Below are 22,378 nucleotides of genomic sequence, written 5' to 3' on the forward strand. Positions count from 1 at the left end.
GCATATCTTGTGTGATTAATTGATCATTGAAACATTGATTAATTAACCTAAATGCAGGGTACAACCTGGAACCTAATTGCATCTACATCTGGATTTTGCTTTCTAGGACTCTAAAGATTTGGATTTAACTGTAAGAAAATAGGTTTGCAGAAGTCCTTAGTATAAAGAAGTCAGGGAACTTCTATTTCTAAGCATCTATTATGAGTCAGACATTGACTCATCATTATATGCCCACTATGGATTTGGTTTATAAATGAGGAAACCGAGGCCCCAGGTCACATAGTTTGTAAGTGGGAACCCAGGTGTCCTTGACTTCAGGGAAGCCATACTATTTCCACCATACCATTCTCTTCAAGGTTGCACTTGATCAGAAGCTCACAGTCCAGCAGGTCCCTTTCTGGTCCTCATGACATTTAAATGCTCTCTCTCTTGGTTAAGAACTTGTGCATTTTCCCCTTTTTTGGACCCTGTAGTCAAGTTGAATCTGTGCTCTCAGGCAGCTTGTCCTTGGTTAGATCTTCCCATTTGAGATGGCCCTTCCACTGGGAGTGGCTCTGACATTGGTTTTACAAAGAGCTTAACACTCATGCTGCTCCTTGTTCCTTACCATAGGTTCCTGACCATAGCTGGACACTGGATTCACCCAGGGGTCTTTAGCAATAATGATGCTTGGCTCCCACCCCCAGAACTTCTGATTTCACCGGTCTGGAATACAGCCTGGGCTTTGGGATTCAGGTGATTCTAACGTGTAGCAATGTTTGGGAACTGCTACACTAGAACTGCTGTTCTAGAGTCTCTTGCTACTCAAAAGGTGGGCGTGGACCAGAAGCATTGGCATCCCCAGGTGATTCTGATGCACTTTAAAGCTTGAGAAGCTCTGCTCTAAGCCTGTGGCTTCTCTAACTGTAAGGTGCATCAGAGTCACCTGGAGAACTTGTTAAACCACAGATTGCTGGGTCCCACCCCCAGTTTCTGATTCAGTAGGTCTGGGGCTTAGAATTTGCATTCCTTAGATGAGCCCAGGTGCTTGTGCTGCTGCTGGTAGGAACCACACTTCGAGAATGACTGGTCTGTGAAGATGTATTCTTTTCCTGCTAGGGTGGGCTCAGTGCTTAATGATGCCAATTAGCTCTGTGACTTTAGGTCCTTTCGACCTCCCTTGGCCTCAGTTTTTTCTTTTATCTAATAGAGAGGTTTGACTAGATACTCTCTGAGATTGCTTTAGTTTTGCTATAACAATTACAGTATGTATGTGTGTATCAGGTAAAAATATATAAGTGGTTAATTGATACGAATTTTAGCTTGCAGGCTAAAAATGGCAAAGTGAGAGAAGCTTGCTTGCTGCTTTATGCTGAACCTTTCCTGGGGTCTGCACTGAGTTGCTCTAGATCTAAAATCTGAGCCTCAGCTAATAAAAGATAATCCAGCTCTGAAGAACTGAATTACATGAGCCAAGCACACACAATGAGTAACTCAGAATGCTTTTCCTCTAGGTCCATTGTTAGAGTGTGGCCCCCTGTTTACATCCCAGGTAACCTGGGAATTTGTTACAAGTGCAAATTCAAACTCTAATTCCACATGTGGGAATAAGTCCCAGCACTCTACTTCCAAGTTACTCTTAATACTGAAACTTGAGAACCACTGTCCTATGTGAACTAGAAGATTCAGATCATCTATTTAGTTTTTTCTTTTTCTCCTTGTAGAAAGCTGTGCATGGGAAACCAGATGTTTATAAGGGTAGCTTAATGAACAGGCAACAAATAGTTATTACCTACTATGTGTCAGGCATTGGGCATGTATATAACGATGAGCAAGATGGACACATTTCTTGCCCTCATGGAGCTCAGAGTCAAAGAAGATGAAATTCGAGCAAAGGGAAATTGATGATTTAATGGTAAACACTTTACACTGATTCTCATGAACTTCTGTTCTGCTTGTATTTTCTAGTTATGTCCCCCCATTATTTTGGTTCCTTTAGCACCCTATCCAAGCACTGATTATGTGTTTCCAAACAATGTACTTGAAATCAGGCCTGGTAAATTATTTACAAGGATATCAGCTTTTAAAAAAAATTGCACTCTCAAATGAAGGAGCTGATTTGTGCAGATATGTTGTCTGTGGATGCAGTCCTTTACGCTGGGCCTTTTCTGGGGTCTGCACTTTGAGTCACTGTAAATCTAAGAGCTGAGCCTCAATTAATAAAAGATAATCCAGCTTGGAAGAACTGAATTACATTAACCAAGCACACACAACGTGTAGCTCAGAATGCATTTCCTGACCTTTTAAAAAGAGAGAAAAGAGACTTAAAATTGACCAGCTGTCACAGGTGATGGCTTAATTTTGTTTTCACACATGGGCATGTGTACACATGGGCACTTCCAAACCCAGGTGTTGAGAATATTGTGCTAATACACAATATTACCATGGTGCCTCTTTCCATCACAATGGAGCTGAGGCCAGAATCAGACAGGATGGGGGAAACCAGAGACTGAGGAATTCACCAGGCTGAGAGAGCAAACTGTAGGGAACAGTTCCTACAGAAAACTGTAGGAACACGTTTCTGAGTTTCTAACTGGAAGTTTTAAATATGTGGGTCAAAGGAGGTCAGTGCCTAACAGTGTATGAGTACTGGAACACCTAAAGGTATGGGTGACAGTTTAAGTGCTGACCTCTCACCCTCCAAAGATGCCTGTGGCATAGAATGAATTCACTGCTTTGAAATAACCTCTGCTTAAGACCTGACTTCACTTTGACAAGATTCCAAGTAACACAATTGCATAACAAGAAGAAAGGCTGTGTTAGCTTCCACAAGTTGGGTTCAAATTCTCACTGGGAAATCAATAAAGCCAGGGTAGAGCTTTTTTTTTTTTTTTTTTTTTTTTTAAAAGTAATTTATTATTGTGACTCGAAACATTTCTTTATTTTTAATTTATTTTTTTTTTTTTTTATTTTTATTTTTATTTAATTTCCCCCCCTCCCCTGGTTGTCTGTTCTTGGTGTCTGTTTTGCTGCGTCTTGTTTCTTTGTCCGCTTCTGTTGTCAGCGGCTTTGTCCGCTTCTGTTGCCGTCAGCGGCACGGGAAGTGTGGGCGGCGCCATTCCTGGGCAGGCTGCTCTTTCTTTTCACGCTGGGCGGCTCTCCTCACGGGAGCACTCCTTGCGCGTGGGGCTCCCCTACGCGGGGGACACCCCTGTGTGGCACAGCACTCCTTGCGTGCATCAGCACTGCGCATGGCCAGCTCCACACGGGTCAAGGAGGCCCGGGGTTTGAACCGCGGACCTCCCATGTGGTAGACGGACGCCCTAACCACTGGGCCAAAGTCCGTTTCCCGGTAGAGCTTTTTTTGCAAAATTTTTTTGCAAAAATTCTCAAGTGCTGGCTCACAAGCAAAACTAATTCTGAATTATTGGCAAAATTCACAAAGATAAATTTTCAGAGTTTTCCTTAGGCCATCCTCAAATGTCTTATGCACATTAAGTGCCCATGAATTGTTGATTGTTAGACGTGATGAGTGGGGAGAGGGATTCTGATAAGTTTTCTCATGAGTCACATAAAGGAATGCGTTTTTAAAAAAAGTCCTAGTACCATTTTGGGAATGGGGGCACTCTGTCTGCAGCTGATATATGCAGAGGCAAGGAAATACATGCAGGGAGAGAGGCAGCTCAGTGTAAGGAGAAGGAACTCCTCCAGAGAAGTTCCCAAACCCTCCTTGCCACATCAAAGGGTCCCAGGCCCTTGAAGAGACTCCTGTCGGCCAGAGGCTGGGGTGAAATAAAACCAGGCCAGGCCTGATGAGCACGTGGCACACCCCACAATCACACAGGGCTGGGGGCACTAACTAGAGATCTGGGATTCATCTGGTCCACAGATACGTTTTGTTTGGTCCACATAAAATTTTTAATAATTTTGGCATTTTCTATTTAAAAATGGGGAGATTCACATAAACATCTGGATTTCTCTTTTCTGTGTAATCAGCATATCTGTCTGTATCTGACCTGTATCCCTACAGGATAAGCAGCTGACTGAAGCTGAGTAGTGGCAGTCCCCAAGCTTGCCCCATTCATTCCTGTCCTGCTTCTCTCACCCACTTTACTTATGTGAGTCCCACAAATGCTTGAGTTTGCAAACACCGATGTAGCTAAAAATCATGGACTGCACACCTTTTATGTGAAGAACCTTTTATGTGAAGGCTACAGAGTTGGCTCTGTCCAGGAATAGAGACGGCATTACATCTCCTGGATAATGCTGTTTGTGGACTGTGGCCAGGATGCTTCTGGTGGGGAGAGCTGGCCTCCCTATAACTGAAATCAGCTGGGTTTCAACTGGGTTCTGCACCGGTGAGAATGCCATGACCACAGTGAATGGGACATCCACAATTAGCTACCTGTGAGGCAGTCAGGCTTCTGGAGTGGCTGATGTGGCCTTGAGGATAAAGTCAGGAAAGAACACGAGAGACAGTACTATCGCTTACATTGGCGTTCATTTATTTTATTACACATTAAAAAAAAAAATAGGGTCTCCTTCCAACAAGCTTAGTTTGCAAATAAAAACAGGTACGAATTGAAAAAATTATGTCTAAGTCCTTTAGCTTGCAAAGGGTCAGGTATAAGTTTTAAAAAAATCTCCCCTTACGTGTATGCCTAATTTCCTAAAAAAAAAAAAATTGTACCTCACAATCTTCAATCAAATCAAGGTCAAGAGGCTAGGTCCTTTCTGCTTCTTTCTGGATATATGAGTTGTCTTCCTGGGAATATTTAGAGTTTCAGACGTTTATCACTTATGGCATTGTAAATGTCCTCAGTCATAGGTACATATATATTTGCTTTGTCATCCAAGAAATACAAGGCATCTTTGACGACTGCGGGGTCAAAGCCCTCCTCCACGAGGGTCACTTTGCGGTGTTTAAAAGTTCCAGTGGTCTCAATGTTGTCCTGAAAAAACAAAACAAAACCAACAACAAACCCACGTTGTGATAGTTTTACAGATTAGTGGCAGGGTGGGCAGCAGGGGTGGGGGCAGGGACATTGGCAACCGCGTGGCATCCCTGGCTCATTTGAGAATTGTGGGAAGTTTCCTATGACACTGATAGCTCCTGTTCTGAGAACACCACTAGGGGGCCATTTGCAGGGGGTATTTTTCATTTCCTGAAATGCTTTAAGATGACGAGTCGGGGAGTGAGGGGCTGTCAACAGTGAAACGCTTGTGCCTGTAGATTTCCCAGCAGCGGGTGGGCAGTGGGTGAAGCTTCAGGTATTACTGGAATAGCTGATAAGTGGTGGGGGTGGGGAAAAGAGACCATCTATACACAGACAACTCTTTTTCAGCCTGTTTGTAAGGCTGAAGACTGGTTTCTCTTCCAGTTAAAAGGTGATGATTGGAGGCCATCTCATGTCTTTCTACCATCTAGTTGCAAAGTGAATGTTGGTTCTTAGGACTATCAAGAGACATAACCCTGTAATCTCAGCAATCTGTGGACTCTTCACATTTGTCTTCTCAAATTTTCAGAAGCAGAATCACAGAGCTTAAAGTCTGACAGTCAGAGTGTTTAACCAGAGGGTTAATGTTTGAGAAAGGAAAAAACAATCCCTCTAGTGATAAAAATTGAGCCCTTGGCTAATGATGCCACATTAAAATTCACACCATAGCAAGGGTAGGCCTTCAGTGGATTCTTCCATTCGTTAAGGCTGGAAACAAAAATAGGAGTCAGAATGTTTCAGTGTTAAGTGATTGTCACACCTTATCAAACAGACTTAGTGAGTTATTTGTTGAATGAACTGGCCTGTTATTTTAAGGAGAAAGGGATTAGGATTGGGTTTCTGCTCGCTGTACTTTGTTATTTCTCCTTCCTTTTCATCCATGACACTCCTTTCTGAGCTTTCTGGAAAGGGAGTGAAAAATTGGCTGACGTGGTCACCATGGTAGGAGGGGAGTTGTTTCCTAAGAGACAGTGGTCTTCAGGAGAAAAGATGATTGACCTTGATAACAAGGGGTCTCACCTGTATTCTTATAAACCGGGGCCTTGCGTAACTAGGCAGGTAATCGGCAATTTGTCTGAAAAGTTTCTGTCCATCAAATTCATGGTCCTCCTTCAACTTGATTGAAGCCATGCCAATTCGACCCTCGTGACCTACAAATAAAGTGAGAAAAATCACGTGTCATAGCTATTTATTTATGATGCTTCAATTTAAGGAACTGTGAACCGAGACAATGTTATGGCATGGGCTTCTTTCAGATGGCTGGAATTTTTGTTTCAAATTTTTATATTGAAGTTACTCTAAAGTGAACGTAATTGCTATGCACTGATCGAATCTTTATTATGTGCCAGGCCTTGCGCTAAGTGTGTTTCATGGATTGTTGTATTTAATTCTTACAACAACCCTCTGAAGTGGTACAGATGTCATCGCCCCTTTGCAGATGAAGAAACCTAGGCTTAAAGATGCTAAGAGACTAGTTGAAGGTAGGTCACACAGTGACTTCTAGGCAGGGTGGGAAACTAAATCCAGGCAGGCTGGCTCCAGACCTGGGCCTGTCATCAGCATCCTTCTCCTTAGCAGCCTAGAAGGAAAGCTGTGGAGCGGGAGGCAGGTCAGACTGGTGGCGAGCGGAAGGTCTTGGGGACTCCAGTCAATAGTCCTTGTTCCACACCACGAATTGCTGCGCTCAGGTTGCTCTTTAGGTTGCAGTGTCAGGTCTGCGGCTCCCCCAGGCACAAACGCCACCTTTGAGACTTACTTATTTAATCAAGCGTCCTGATAGCTTTGCCTCCCTGCATTTCAGGGAAGCTGAGGGACAGGAGGGTGAAGGCGAGGTGCAAGGGCGAGTCATTTTGTGCCCTCGCATTGATGCCCCTTAGTCCTGAGAGGCTCTGCTCTCCACAGAGAAAGCAGAGCCTAATAACGGTTCTCTCCTCCCTCTCCGGCAGGGCGGTAACTGGAGAGGTGTTTAGAACAATTACCATTGTTTTCTTTGGGAGGACAGTAGTAATTAGGTATTACTATAATTTCTACCTGGTCCAACCAACCCAGCGGGAGTCCAGCTCCACTTCCCTCAACTACTTAGCTGTAATCAGAGCCGGGGAAGGAGCCGGCCTTCGTCACCTGGGCCCTAGCTTTTGAAATCTCTCCCATGGTGATTGTGTGTTTACCTATCACTCTAAGGCAGGCAAGTAAAAACAAAAAACAAAACAAAGCCAAAAAACACAGCCCCCCAAAAAACCCCAACAAAACAAAAAACAAAACAAAACAAAACCAAAAGCAAATATTAAAAGAAAGGAAACACACCCTCATTTAATTTGCCTCTTATCTAAGGGAGGGGGTAGCGTACCAGACCGTCTTTCTTTAGGGGTCCCTGGTAGTTATCCTAAAGGCTCCTGTCTCAGGAATCTCAAATGTCTCCATAAGCTCCTTTTAGAATTAAGGTAGGGACTGATGCAACAGAAATTCTCAGTGTCGACTGGCTCCTTGCTTCTTGCTCTGGCAGTGGAAATCCCAGACGGAGAGGTGAATGATCCTGCTGGGTCTTGGGCCTTTCCTCCAACTTCCAGAGTGTGGTTTGGGGCTAGTTCAGCTCCAGCTCCAGGGGAAAGGTTCCAGTATACAGTAGTTCTGAGCTAGGTCTAACGATCACCTCTGGCCATGGGTTCTCTAGAGCTGCACTGTCCAATATGGCATCAATGGTCACATGTGGCTATTAAAATTAAAAATGAGTTATAATTAAATAAAATTTAAACTTCAATTCCTCGGTCACACTAGCCACATTTCAAGCGCTCAATAGTCACATGGGGCTATTGGCTATCATGATGGACGTTGCACAAACAGAACATTTTCATCACTGGAGAAAGCTCTGTTGAGAATAGAAAGTTCTAGAGGGTTGGGCAGTCCTGGTGATACCTAGAAAAAAACTCCGTTCTAGGCCTGAACCTAGAAGTTCACTCCAGTTCCAAAGCTGAGATCTATAAAAGCACTGCTCAGACCTCTATGAGGGGGAAATCACCATGGTGGATGGATGCCTCAAGGGCAGAATCCCTGCATTTCCACACTGGAGTGGGGCCTGGCCGCTGTGGAAGGAAGTCCAGATAACAAGTGAGACCCTGAGAATCTCAGAATCTGAATGGTGGGAGGGACGCAATGTCCATCCTTAATCTTTCACTGCTGCAAAAATTCTCAGGATCTCTGTCAGACAGCCAACCTTCTTTTACATGCCTGAGCTAATGGGATACTCCCTACCCTAGGAGATAGCCCATTCTATTGTTGGGCCCCTACGGGTACAGGAGAATTCTCATGCTAAATTTTGCTCACTGGTCATTTCAACCACTGGGTTTTAGTTCTCATCTCTGGTACAACATGGAAACACACTTGTTCCTTGTACTACCCGATTGTCTTCCAGTCATTTGAAGACCATTATCCTCCTCTTCTTGGCTCTATATTAGTGGCTCCCAAGACTTGCTGGTCATCAGAATCACTTGGGAATTAAAAAAAGACATACAAAAAACAATCCAAGTGATCATCAACTGATGAATAAATTGTGGTGTATCTATACAATGGAATATTATTCAGGCATAAAAAGGACTGAAGCTCTGATACACGCTATGACATGGATGAGCCTTGAAAACATGCAAAGTGAATAAGCCAGACAAATATTGATTCCAATTACATGAAATATCTAGAATCTGCAAATTCATAGAGACATAAATTATACTAGATGTTACCAGAGGATGGGGAGATGGGGGAATGGGCAGTTATGGCTTAATAAGTACAGAATTTCTGTTTGGAGTGATGAAAATTTTTGGAAATAGTGGTGGTGGTTGCACAATACTGTTAATGTAATTAATGACACTGAACTGTACACTTAAAATGATTTTTAAAATGGCAATTTTTATGCTATTTCACTGATATAAAATTAAAAATGAAAACACACACACACAGACAAACAGATTCTGAGATCCAAACCCCAGAGATCCATAAGATCTGGGCTTCGGTGCTTCTCAGATGTTAGTGTTTCCAGCACTGACTGGGACAGCTTGTTAACACGCAGCTCCTGGGCCCGGCCCCCTCTGATTCAGGAGGATTGGAGTGGGCCTCAGAAACTGCACTTCCAACAAGCTCCTGGGTGAAGGTGTCAGTCTGTGGACTCCACTTGGAGGAGGCCTGGGCTAGTTCCTTCCATTCCTTTTTTTTTTAAGGTTTTTTTTTTTTAAATTGTAACATATGTATGTTTTCCATTTTAATCACCATAATGCACACAATTCAGCCAACATGATAATTACATTCACAATATTTTGCCACAATCACCACCATTCATTCTGAAACTTTTCTGTCACCCTAAATGAAATCTCTGTACCATTAAGCAATAACTCTGCATATGTCCCTTCCCCAACCCCAGCCTCTGCTAACCTGTAATCTACTTTCTGCCTTTATATTCTCTTTTATTTCAGCTATTTCATGTAAGTGAAATCATACACTATTTGTTCTTTTGTATCTGGTCTATTTCATGCAATATAATGCTTTCAAGATTCAACCATGTTGTCATAAATGTCAATACATCATTCCTTTTTATGGCTGAACAGTATTCCATTGTATATAACACATTTTGTTTTTCCATCCATCTGTTGATGGACACTGGATTACTTCCACTTTTTGCTATTGTGAACAATGCTGTTATGAACATTGGTGTTCAAATATGTTTGAGTCCCTGCTTTTAAGTCTTTTAGATATATTCTTAGAACTGGGATTGCTGGGTCATATGATAATTTTGTATTAACTTTCTCAGGAACTCTTGAAATGTTTTCCACAGTGGTTGTACAACTTCCCCACCAAAAATGGGCAAGGGTTCCTATTTCTCCACATCCTCACTAACATTTGTTATTTTCCCTTTTGTTTTTTGTTTTCTTTAATAATGGCCATTCTAGTGGATGTGACGTGGTATTCCACTCCATTTTTTTTAGTTCCGCTTTTGTGTTTTCACCCTTGTAAGCTTCAGCCTTTAGAAGTGCACACAACATTCCAGGCGGGGTCTGTGAGCCTGGCAACCATGACTCAAGAACATGTGCTAGTCCAGCCCAAGGTCCAGCGCTCTCTCCTCGGGACTCGCATGATGAGTATTCTGCACCCCTCACACTCCATGGCCTGAGATGTGGCTATGCCTCTCATCGTGTCATTGTCACAGAGCTGGAGAGAAGCAGGCAAGAGAAATCCACCAATATTCTCTAAACTAGGATAGCACAAGGGCATGTGAAAAGGGAACTTTAGAGCTCCACTTTATCATGGGTGAGAATCCTGAATACTGAATCCTGGGGGGAAACTATTGCTACCACCTAATATTTGGGCACAGCTTTGGAGGTTTTACAATGAAAAACTATATACAGTACTTATATAATTACAATGAATTAATTTTTGGGACAATCTTAACGGCAGAGCACATATGATCCCTAAATTTAGTGATTTGCCTGAAGTGAAAAAGCCAGTAAGTGCCAGAGCCTGGACTCAAACTCAGACCGTGGCACACCTCACTCTCTGGGCAGAAGCAGAACATCAGGGGAAGCCTTGGTGACAACATGCTGTATGATGATTTTGAAATTTAGTGGGGGACCTTCTTTACAAGAACAGCCTGGACCAAATCAACTCCTTCCCAGTTTAAATTTTAGCAACTGCACTTGCTCTTGTGTCTCCTAGTTCCAAGTCTGAAAAACATTTTTTCAGCTCTCAAGCATGACACTTCTTTTCTTGAGGCAGGCCAAACACAGCATGGGACCTTGCAGCTCAGAGAGACTTAGCTTGAGAACAGCTGGGGGCTGAACCACAAGGAAGGCCTGGCTCAGAGGCAATGACTTGGCTTTTATAATGGAACATAAACCAGGCATAAGCTCCTTGCTCCCTGGTAGCTGAAAGAGTTGCTTTATTGTCCAGCCGGCAGGAGAAAGAAATGACAAGCTCTGCCCCGAGGTTAAAATTGTTTTCAGACACTGTACTGAATTAGGCCTAGGTTTATAATATCTCTGTGTGTACCTGGCACAGGCACTCCATAGACATTCACTTCTTGGATAAAGTCAACCAGACCCAGTATGTCAGCGACTTCAGTGGTAGCCACATTTTCTCCTTTCCACCTGGGAAAAAAGGCAGTAGTCAGCAGAAGCCACTGGTTTGTGGTCCAGGTTGACTGAGAGAACAGGTGATTCCTTCAGAACCCTGCGGGGTGGCTGCTCTCGTCTTCCCCATCTTGGCCCCCAACTCCCAACTTAGTCACGGTTTGAAAGGCATCATTGCTTAGAGAATAAAAGGCAAGGACACAGGGAAGCAGACTTGGTGCAATGGACAGAGCATCTGCCTACCACATGGGAGGTCCAGGGTTCTAACCCAGAGCATCCTGACCCGTGTAGTGAGCTGGCCCACGCGCAGTGCTGATGTGCACAAGGAGCGCTGTGCCACTCACGAATGTCCCCTGTGTAGGGGAGCCCGACGCACAAGGAGTGTACCCCGTAAGGAGAGCTGCCCCGTGCGAAAGAAAGCGCAGCCTGCCCAGGAGGGGCTTGCACACATGGAGAGCTGACGCTGCAAGATGCCCCAACATAAAGAGACACAGATTCCCGGTGCCACTGTCAAGAATACAAGTGGACACAAAACACACAGCGAATGGACACAGCAGACAACTGGGGGGGATGGGAGGGGAAGAGAGAGAAATAAATAAAAACAAATCTTAAAAATAAACAGTTAAAAAAAAAAAAAGGCAAAGACACAGGCCTAGGTAATAAAATGTGGAATTTAAATCTTGCCACATGAAGCATAATACACAGAATGTTCTAATGTTACAATACAGCCCTGGCCTAAGAAAGGCACTAGAAATCACAAATAAACCTCACCATGTCTTGCTGTGTTTAGGCCTCTTATTTTTCTCATTTGCTAACTTATATTGCTTTCTAATTCAGTTTGTGAACTTCTATTTAATAAAACTTTATACTTGTATTTCTGACTCTTCTGGTAATGTCAAAGTTTTTAATTAGAAAGAAAAAAATCATGCTTTAATTGTAGGGAGAAGGTAATGTTAATACTGAATCAGGTGCTAATTTTCACTCAATAGAGTTAAATTTTGTTTTACATTTAAAAAATTATTTAGATCTCCTAGAAGTATCTAGGCATCTCAAAATATCTGGATAGAAAGTGGCATAATGATATAGACCTTGAGTTGTGGATATTAGAAATGCAAGGGACCTTGAAATGACTCGGACAATCATTTCGTAAATGAAAGAACTGAGGGGAGAAGGTTACCTGTCTTGATCACACAGCTGATCAGAGGCAGAGGCCTGGGGGCTTGGGTCTCCTATCTGGCAATTTCCTTTCTTCCTTAACCAATAATTATGAGTGTCAGACACTGTACTGAGTCCTGGCAGCGGGAGTGGAGTAACAAAAGGCACAGAGCCGTCCTCAAGGAGTTTACGCAAGAAGAAAGTCTGCATTGTGCTGCTGTTGGGATTGAGTAGACCATGAAGGTCTCGTATGAAGATTTTCAAACTCATCGTGCTGACCTGGGGGGTTCTGTGGGAAACCCCTGGAGGAAGACAGAGTAAGAGGGCGGTGGGCAGGTGGGGTTCTGAATGCCTCACCTCCTTTTCAACCAGAGCAGCGCCACATTAATTTGCATTCCATTTTATCTGGAAAAAGCCCATGATTGGAAACAGTGTGAAAATCCCTGGCTGTCCTAAGGGGCCAGTAAGAACAACGGAGAAATAAGAGGAGCTGGATGGACTAAGATTTTCAGACTCCAAAAATCAGACACAGGTTTCCTGCTATAGTCTCATCTGGTGTTATTGCACCAAAAATAAATGAACTGCACGGAAGAGTTACATTACTTATTTCCCTTCTTATTCTCTGGACTACAGACGGTTGAATCACCATGTCAAAGAGATAGAAGGACATAAAGCACCATTAACGAAAGTGGAATGCAATTCCAATGTCTGTCTTAAGCCAAACTGAGCATCTGCTTATTTCCAGCTCACTAATCCAGAGAAACCAACCGGAATGTATCTCCAACTCTGTCGTGGAAGTAGATGAAATTTCCGTGGTCAACCATTAAAAGATCTCCTGTGTTGAAATAGACATCTCCTTTTTTAAAGACATCTCTCAGTTTTTTCTTTTCTGTCTGAGTCTTTGCTCCAGCATAGCCACTAAATGGTGTAAGTTGTGTGATTTTGCAAACAAGGAGTCCCACTTCACCTAAAGGAAAAGAAAATAATATTTTATGTGCTATCAGGAAGCAAATTTTATTATCAACCTTCTCTTAAACTGGTGCTTTACAACACACTGGCTATAAGCTGGCTGCAGCAAGTGTCATTTTTCTATGCATATTTACATATACCTTGTTTATCATGCCTTCCCATATACAGTACATTATTCTCTATGGCCACATATTTGTAATTCTTTTAATGCTACTCTTTTACTGCAGGATTTACACAGACAGACAAATGCACAGAAGTTTAGGCTTAAAAGACCGCCTAAAGCTAAGTTTAATTTTGCAACCATAATTACATATCCCTTCCCACAAAATGCTTACCTCATAAGCAAGAGGTTGCTAAGCTGTGTTTAAAAATGTAATTATGTAAAATGTAGTGGTAAAATGCATTTTTTTTGGCATTTCTATAACTATTTTAGCTCTGATATATTTTTCCATATAGTCATTTTAGCAATAATATCTTAGTCCTTAAAAGTCACTTAGCTAAGGTAAGAAAAAACACCAATTAATTTAACAAAAGTCCACTGTACCTTTGGGAACTCTGATGCAATATCCATTTCCATCTCGAACAGGTTCATCTCTCTCCACGTCATATTTAATCAGCTCATAAGTTATTACTTTCTAGCAAAATTAAAATATATCATTTTTAGTAAAATTCTTTCACATTTTTCCTTTTTACTGTGGTAGAAGATATATGCAGTAAAGTACATAACATGCATGCATCTTAAAGGTACAGCCTGGTGAACAGTTGTGTATGCATATACCCATATAACTACCACCTATGCCAAGATATGAAACATTTTTGTCATCCTAAAAAGTTTCCTCCCGCCCCTTTCCTGTCAATACCCATCCCCTCACGAAGTTAACCACTGCTCTGACTTTTATCACTGTCAATTAGCCAAACTTAAAATAACCGAAATAAATGTCCTCCTTTGGGTCTGCTTCTTTCATCAGCATAATGCCTGTGATATTCATCCATCCACGTTGATGTGTGTCAAGAACTTGCTCTTCTTACTGCTGTGCAGTTGTCCCTAGTATGAATATAACAATTTATTTATATAGCCTCCTGTTAATGGGCAATTGGAGAGTTTTTGGACTATTTCAAATAAAGCTGCTATGAATATTCGTGTACATGTCTTTTGGTGTGCATACCACAAATGAGTTTTGACCCAGGACCCTGTATGTGGGAAGCTGGTGCTCAATCACTGAGCCACATCGGCTCCCTGAGTTTGTTTTCTCGTTTGCTCATTGTTTGCTTTTGTTCTTTAAGGAGGCACAGGGGACCCAACCTGGGATCTCCCATGTGGGAAACAGGCACTTGACCGTTTGTGCCACATCCGCTCCCCACAAATGAGTTTTTAATCTTGTATAACCTTATATCAGTACGCTATTGTTAGATGTTTCACATCTCCAAAGGCATTTCTCAAATATATTAAGGTTCAATGGTATAAATATTTCATTCTCATGACTATAGAATTATTAAAACTCTATTATATTTAATATATACTATAATTCAAAGGCAAAAGAATTTAAGTATTTCAGTAAGAGCAATGAGCATATTATTTTCCTTTATTGACAGAAAAATTGCAAATATGACAGTAATTGGATTTTACTAATACCCATGATTACTGTGTCCATTTCAAATTTACATGCAAATCTACATAATAAGTTAACCTTTTAACAGTAGTGGATAAGGTCATCAAAAAGCAAGTAGCATCCATGCCAACTAATGTAGATTTGTTTATTTACAAGAATGTAAAATAATTTCTGGATAGTAACTAATGCTTCTTTCTTATTTGCAGGGACACCTTCCTTCTTAAAATAAAAAAATGGCTTTGTTTAAAACAGCTATAAACATGGCAATCAACGTGTGAGGAAGGAAAGAACTAGTAATATATGACATCAGCCTCTAAAACCTTCAGGTTTTTTTTCATTACAAAAACTTCTTTGCAACCCATCCTTTTGAGGATCAATAGTAGAAATATGGGTATCTTGCACCATGTCTTAGTTTTACTTGCTATTAGACCAGCTGGAAATTTTAAGAAATTCTCTGAATGCTTGGAGAAAGCCTCATCTTTTTAAAAATAATTTTATTCATATACAGTTCATAAACCTTATAATTCACACTTTTTAAAGTGTACAAGTCAATGTTTTTTAATACTTTTTGCTCTTCTGCTCGTTTTTGATCATTGTCGGCTTGTTGTTTTTTCTCTTTTTTTTTGCTCATTGTCTGCTTGTTGTTGTTGGTTTTTTTTTGCTTGTTGTCTGTTTTTCTTTAGGCGGCACTGGGAACTGAACCCAGGACTCCCATGTGGGAGGCAGGTGCCCAACTGCTCGAGCCACATCTGCTCCCCAGACCTCCCTTTTTTGAATTGGAGTTAGCCCGGGTTTCTAAGGTTTTGACTAGTACAGATTAGACTGGAGTTTACTAAAAAGACCGACCTCTTAGTAGTGGTTACATTTGGGAATAGGAAATCAATTCTCCGTTGTAGCAGTGCTGCCCCATCAAATTTTCTGCCATGATGGAAATGTCCCATACCTGGACTGCTCAATATGGTAGTCACATGTGGCCACTGAGCAATTGAAATGTGGCTAGTATGGATGGAGAACTAAATTTTAAATGTAATGTGCACAATTTAAATTTAAGTAGTCACATGCAGCTAACGGCTACCATACGGGATGGCACAGGTCTGGAGGGCAGTGGACAACCTGCGCAGTACAGGTTTGGCCGTCATTGTCAGAGAGGCTCCTTGGACTTGCCTTGTGATCAGGAACTTAGTGATAGTAATAACTATAGCTAATAATTATTCAAGGCTAGCTGTTATCTTACAGGCATTGGGGCTACTAGCCTCTAAGCGTTCTTTCATAAGTTATTTAAATTTAATTCTTCCGGCGGCAGACTTGGCCCAGTGGTTAGGGTGTCCGTCTACCACAGGGAAGGTCCGCAGTTCAAACCCCGGACCTCCGTGACCCGTGTGGAGCTGGCCCATGCACAGTGCTGATGCGCGCAAGGAGTGCCCTGCCACACAGGGGTGTCCCCCGTGTAGGGGAGCTCCATGCACAAGGAGTGCGCCTCATAAGGAGAGCCGCCCAGCACAAAAGAAAGTGCAGCCTGTCCAGGAATGGTGCCTCACACACGGAGAGCTGACACACAAGATGACGCAACAAAAAGAGACACAGATTCCCGTACAGCTGACAAAAACAGAAGCGGACAAAGACGACAACGCAGCAAATAGACCCAGAGAACAGACAACTGGGGTGGGGGGTGAAGGGGAGAGAAATAAATAAATCTTTAAATTTAATTCTTCCAACAACTCTTTTCCCTTATTAACAATGGATTTTGGCCAGTGACTGGGCTCACATTTTCTCTTTTTCTCTCTCTTTTACAGATCATGAAACTGAGGCTTAAGGAATATAAGTAACTTTCCTGAAGTCACTCAGCCAGTATTTGGTAGAGCTGGGAGTTGAACTCGAGTCAGAGCTCTCTACTCTGCTGGTCAGCCCGTGGGGATGCAGGTTACTGGGGAGCTCCAGTGCGGCTGCTGCGTATCCAGGCAGGATGGGCTGTCTCCAGTGACAGCAGTTGAGTGCTCAAGCCAATGCAGGCTCAGCATTCTCTAAACATTCCTGGTATTTTGAAAAATATAGGTTATCTGGAAGACTGATGGCTTGACCATGAAAGAGGCAAATGGATTGTCCAGAGAAACAGGTAATCAAGTGACTGAGAGGGTAAAAAGACTGCTACATAAGCTGGCATAAAAATAATAATTATTATCCTGGTGGAAATTAAACACAGATTTGTTCACCAGATCCTGGAACTGGGAAGTACCCCAGCTCTCCTTAAAGTCTAAGAGAGTGGTTCTAGAGCCTGGTTGCATAGTTTTTTATTTTGTTTTTTTGAAATACTGAAACCGGTGCTCAACCAATGTGCCACATGGCTCCCGAGTTGGTTTTGTCATTTGTTCGCTTGTTGTTGTTTTTGTTTGTTTGTTTTTAGGAGGCACCAGGAACCAAACCCAGGACCTCCCATGTGGTAAGCAGGCACTCAACTGCTTAAGCCACACAGTGTTTTAAAAAACACTGATGCCAGAGAGCAGATGTGGCTCAAGCAGTTGGGTGCCCATCTCCCACATAGGAGGTCCTGGGTTTGGTTCCCAGTGCCTCATAAAGAAGACAAGCAGGCGCCGCAACAAACAGATGCCTCAATTGCCAGAATGAACAGATGATGCAACCAGCAGGGAACTGAAGTGGCTCAAGTGGTTGGGCCCTCACCTCCCATGCAGGAGGTCCGAGGTTCAGTTCCTGGTGTGCCCTAAAGAAGACGAGCAGACCAGTGAACAGACAGACAAGGGAAGCATCTTGGGGGGAGGGAGATAAAAAAATGTATATACATAAATAAATATATAAATTTATAAATATATATATATATTTATAAAACAACAAAAACAACAACAAAAACACTGATGCCTGGATTTCTGGTTGAATATATAGTGGTGTTAAGACGCTCCAGGGTTTTGTCTACCCAGAGAATAATCTGAACAACTAGCAAAAACTGGCAGAGCCATCTTTCTCAAAATTCCAGAAAACAGTTAAAGGGTTACTGTAACTTTGTGAGGGCCAAATCAAGAAAAAGCAGTTTTAACACAGTAGGAGTACCTCCTGACACTCTTGCTAGCCCCTCCTTCTCCTAACACAGTGTAGAGCCATCCTGCACTCCCACTGTGGGTCCCTGACCAGAGTAACCACTGTGCACACACTAGAGTGCCTGTATATCAGTGCCAACCTATCCAGTGGTAGACTGAAAGGCTGAAACAGGAAACTTGTCCTGAAGGTAGAAAAGCTGCCTGCAGACAGCTAAAGCAGTGCAAGAAACAAGAGTCCAAGCCGCCTGGTTGAAAGGGCTACTTGCACTAAGTGATACAACAGAGCACCCAGGAGGGGATAAAAGTTTATTTCAAAAGGAGTAGGGGGGTATTTGAACTTGTGTCAACTGTAAATGGGATAATTCCTAAGGTCATGAGCAAGCACAAGCCCAGGAAAAGAAGCAAGCTCCATGGCTCCATGCAGTCCATCTTCATGGATTGGAAGACTAAATATTGTTAAGATGTCAATTCTACAAAACATGATTTACAGATTCAATGCAATCTGAATCAGAATTATAACAGCCTTCTTTGTAGAAATGGAAAAACCAATCATCAAATTTTTATGGAAGGTTAAGGAGCCCTGAAAAGCCAAAACCATCTTGAAACAGAACAGAAGAGGACTCTTACTTCCTAATCTTAAAACTTATTACAAAGCCACAGGAATTAAAAGAGCATGGCAGGGGTGTGCATGTGGCTCAAGCAGTTGAACACCTGCTTCCCAAATTGAGGTTTTAGGTTTGGTTCTCCATGCCTCCTAAAACAGAAAACAAACAACAAGCAAACAAATGAAAAAAGCAACTCAGGGGAGCCGATGTGGCTCAGTGGTCGCATGCTGGCTTCCTACATACAAGGTCCCAGGTTCAACACCTGGGCCCCCATGCGCAGTGCCGATGCACGCAAGGAGTGCTGTGCCACGCAGGGGTGTCCCCCACGTAGGGGAGCCCCATGCGCAAGGAGTGTGCCCCGAAAGGAGAGCCACCCAGTGCAAAAGAAAGTGCAGCCTGCCCCGGAATGGTGCCGCCCACACAGAGAGCTGACACAGCAAGATGATGCAACAAAAAGAAACACAGATTCCCGTGCCGCTGACAACAACAGAAGCGGACAAAGAACACGCAGCAATTGACACAGAGAACAGACAACTGGGGTGGTGGGGAAGGGGAGAAAAATAAATAAAATAAGTAAATCTTAAAAACAAAGACAACCTGGGCCCCGTATGTAAAAAAAAAATAAATGAAAATAAAGAGCAGGGCAGTGGCAGAAGGACAAACATATAGAACAGTAGAATTGAATTTTGAGTTTAGAAATCAACCCTCATATTTATGGTCAGTTAATTTTTCAAAATAAGTTTTTTAAATTTTTAAAAAAGATTTATTTATTTATTTCTCCCCCTTCCCCTTCTCCCACCCTGTTGTTTTTGCTGTCTGTGTTGTCTTCTCATTTTCTCTCCTCTAGGATTCACCAGGATTCAATCCTGGGGACCTCTGATGTGGAGAGAGGTTCCTTATCAATTGCGCCACCTCAGTTCCTGGTCTCTGCTGTGCTTTAACTTGACTCTCCCCTTGTCTCCCTTTTGTTGCGTCATCAGCTGCTGTGTGACTCACTTGCATGGGCACTGACTCACTATGCGGGCACTCACGCTCACCACGTGGGCACTTGCATGGGCACTGGCTCACCACGTGGGCATGCTTTCTCTTCTTCTTTTTCACCAGGAGGCCCCAGGGATAGAACCCGGGACCTCCCAAATGGTAGGCAGTAGCTCATCACTTGAGCCACATCTGCTGCCCTTAATAAGTTTTAATAAGTTTTTTTAAAATAAAAAAATACATGAAAAACTGAGATGGGGTTTGCTTATTGTCTCCTTTTTTTTTTTTTGCCTGATGTCTCTTTTTTCTTTAGGAGGCACTGGGAACTGAACCCAGGACCTCCCATGTGGGAGGCGGGTACTCTACTGCTTGTGCCACATCCACTCCCTGCTTGTTTGGTTTTCACTTGTTTTTGCTCATTGTTTTTGCTTATTATTTTTTCTCATTGTCTGCTTGTTTTTTTTGCTCGATGTCTGCTCATTGTCTGCTTGTTGTTTGTTTGACTTCTTTAGGAGGCACTGGGAAATGAACCTGGGACTCCCATGTGGGAGGGGGGCAGTCAACTGCTTGAGCCACATCCACTTCCCCAGCTGATTTTTGACAAGGCTGCTAAATCCACTGAATTGGGAAAGGATAGTGTCTTCAAAAAATGGAGCTGGGAAAACTGGATCTCCATATGCAAAAGAATGAAGGTGGATTCCTATCTTACACCATGTACAACAATCAACTTAAATTGGATCAAAAACCTAAGTATAAAAACCAGAACAATAAAACTTCTAGAAAAGTAAGGAAGTATCCTCAGGACCATGTGTTAGGTGATGGGTTCTTAGACTTTACACCCAAAGCATGAGAAACAAAAGGAAAAAAAATAAATAAATGGGACCTCATCCAGATTAAAGACTTTTATGCATTAAAGGACTTTATCACGAAAGTAAAAAAATAAAATAAACATATACCCTTTAGAATTGGAGAAAATATTTGGAAACAATGTATCCATATATCTGGATAAGGGCTTAATATCCAGAATATATAAATAAATCTGACAGCCAGACAATATGACAAACAACCCTTAAAAGTGGGCAAAATACTTGAATAGACATTTCTTCAAAGAAAATACACAAATGGCTAAAAAAGCACATGAAATTATGCTCAACATCATTAGCTATTAGGGAAATGCAAATCTAAAGCACAATGAAATACAATTTCTCACCCACTAGAGTGACTACTGTTAAAAAAACAGAAAATCACAAGTGTTAAAAGTGGGGAAATAGAAATACTCATTCAGTGCTGATGGGAATGTAAAAACGGTGCAGGCTCTGTGGTGGTTCCTCAGAAAATAAAGTATAGAATTACCATATGACCCAGGAATCTCACTGCTAAGTATATATCAAAAATAATTGAAAGCAGAGACTCAAACAGATATTTGCACACTGATGTTCATAGTGGCATTATTCAGTTTCCAAAAGATGGGGGTAATGCAAATGTCTATCAACTGATGAATGGATAAACAAAATGTAATATATATACATGCAATGGAATATTATTCAGCTGTAAAAACAAATGAAGTTCTGATACATGTGACAACATAAATGAACCTTGAATACAATCAAGCTGAGAGACAAGCCAGGCCCAAAGGACACTTCTCACTGATAGGAAATAATTGGAATAAGGTTACTAGGGGCCATGGTAGAGGTCAGGGAATAGGGAGTTAGTTGCTTAAATTTTACAGCATTTCTGTTTGGGGTGATGGAAAATTTTTTGTAATGGTTGGTGGTGATGAACGCACAAGATTGTGAATATAATTAAGAGCACTGAATTATATTTTTGAATGTGGTTAAAAGGGGAAATTATACATTGTATATATGTTACTAGAATGAAAGAAAACAATACCCAAAAACCACAGGAGTGTACCACACAGTGAACCCTAGAGTAAACCATGAGCTATAGTTAATAGACAATTATAATATTATCCTTTCATCAGTTTTAACAAATGTACCACACTGATCCAAGGTCTTAATAATAGGGGGGTATATGAGAACTCTGTATTTTCTACATACCTATAGCTTTGCTAATAAAATAAAAACAAACAAAAAACAAAGAAAGAAACAAAATTTAAAAATAAAAAACACTAATGCCTAGCCCCTACCCCAGAACAAACGAATCCAAAGTTCAAGAGGTGTGGCCCAGCACCAGTGTATATTAAAAGCTCATGGACAGGACAGTTAAAGGGAAATACTATGTTTCACAGTATATGGTAAATTTATGGAACTGGGAACCTTCAGGTGTTTAAGTATACAAGTGTAAATGGAAGACTTCACTTAAGGTGCAGATGGCAAAGTTATGATGGGTTGTTATAAATGGAAATTTAGACTTTTTTTTATAAGTCTGAGGATGCTGATTTTTTTTTCAAGGTTACAGTCATAGAGAATGAGCAAAATCTCTTTGGTGATACTACTAGAGATACCATGACCACAGCTCTGATGCTGCATGAAATCCTGATACCATTGTGAGGTAAGCTTTTTCTTTTTCTTTTTTTTTTAATATAATAAACTTTATTTTTAAGGAGGTTTTAGGGAAGCAGATTTGGCCCAATGGATAGGACGTCCACCTACCACATGGGAGGTCCAAGGTTCAAACCCCCGGCCTCCTTGACCAGTGTGGAGCTGGCCCATGCACAGTGCTGATGCGCTCAAGGAGTGCCCTGCCACGCAGGGGTGTCCCCCGCGTAGGGGAGCCCCACGCCAAGGAGTGTGCCCCATAAGGAGAGCCGCCCAGCATGAAAGAATGTGCAGCCTGCCCAAGAATGGTGCCGCTCACATGGAGAGCTGACACAGCAAGATGACGCAACAAAAAGAAACACAGATTCCAGGTGCTGCTAAGGATAGAAGCAGTCACAGAAGAACACACAGCGAATGGACACAGAGAGCAGAA

The 22,378-nt window shown here is 42.1% G+C and overlaps 1 protein-coding gene across 1 annotated transcript in view; it reads right to left on the minus strand.

The window, feature by feature from the left end:
* Window positions 1-4,461: 4,461 nt before the first annotated feature.
* LOC101435979 (long-chain fatty acid transport protein 2) overlaps window positions 4,462-22,378 on the minus strand; it is a 68,330-nt gene continuing 50,413 nt past the window's right edge. Inside the window, exons 6-10 of the mRNA XM_058294213.2 lie at window positions 13,752-13,842; window positions 13,007-13,205; window positions 11,004-11,101; window positions 5,997-6,127; window positions 4,462-4,931 (exon numbers count right to left, since the gene is read on the minus strand). Of these exons, the coding sequence (XP_058150196.1) occupies window positions 4,755-4,931; window positions 5,997-6,127; window positions 11,004-11,101; window positions 13,007-13,205; window positions 13,752-13,842 (696 nt within the window). The 3' untranslated portion in view covers window positions 4,462-4,754. The remainder of the gene's footprint in view (window positions 4,932-5,996; window positions 6,128-11,003; window positions 11,102-13,006; window positions 13,206-13,751; window positions 13,843-22,378) is intronic.

The sequence above is a fragment of the Dasypus novemcinctus genome, chromosome 3 (genome assembly GCF_030445035.2).
Source record: "Dasypus novemcinctus isolate mDasNov1 chromosome 3, mDasNov1.1.hap2, whole genome shotgun sequence".
NCBI lineage: Eukaryota > Metazoa > Chordata > Mammalia > Cingulata > Dasypodidae > Dasypus > Dasypus novemcinctus.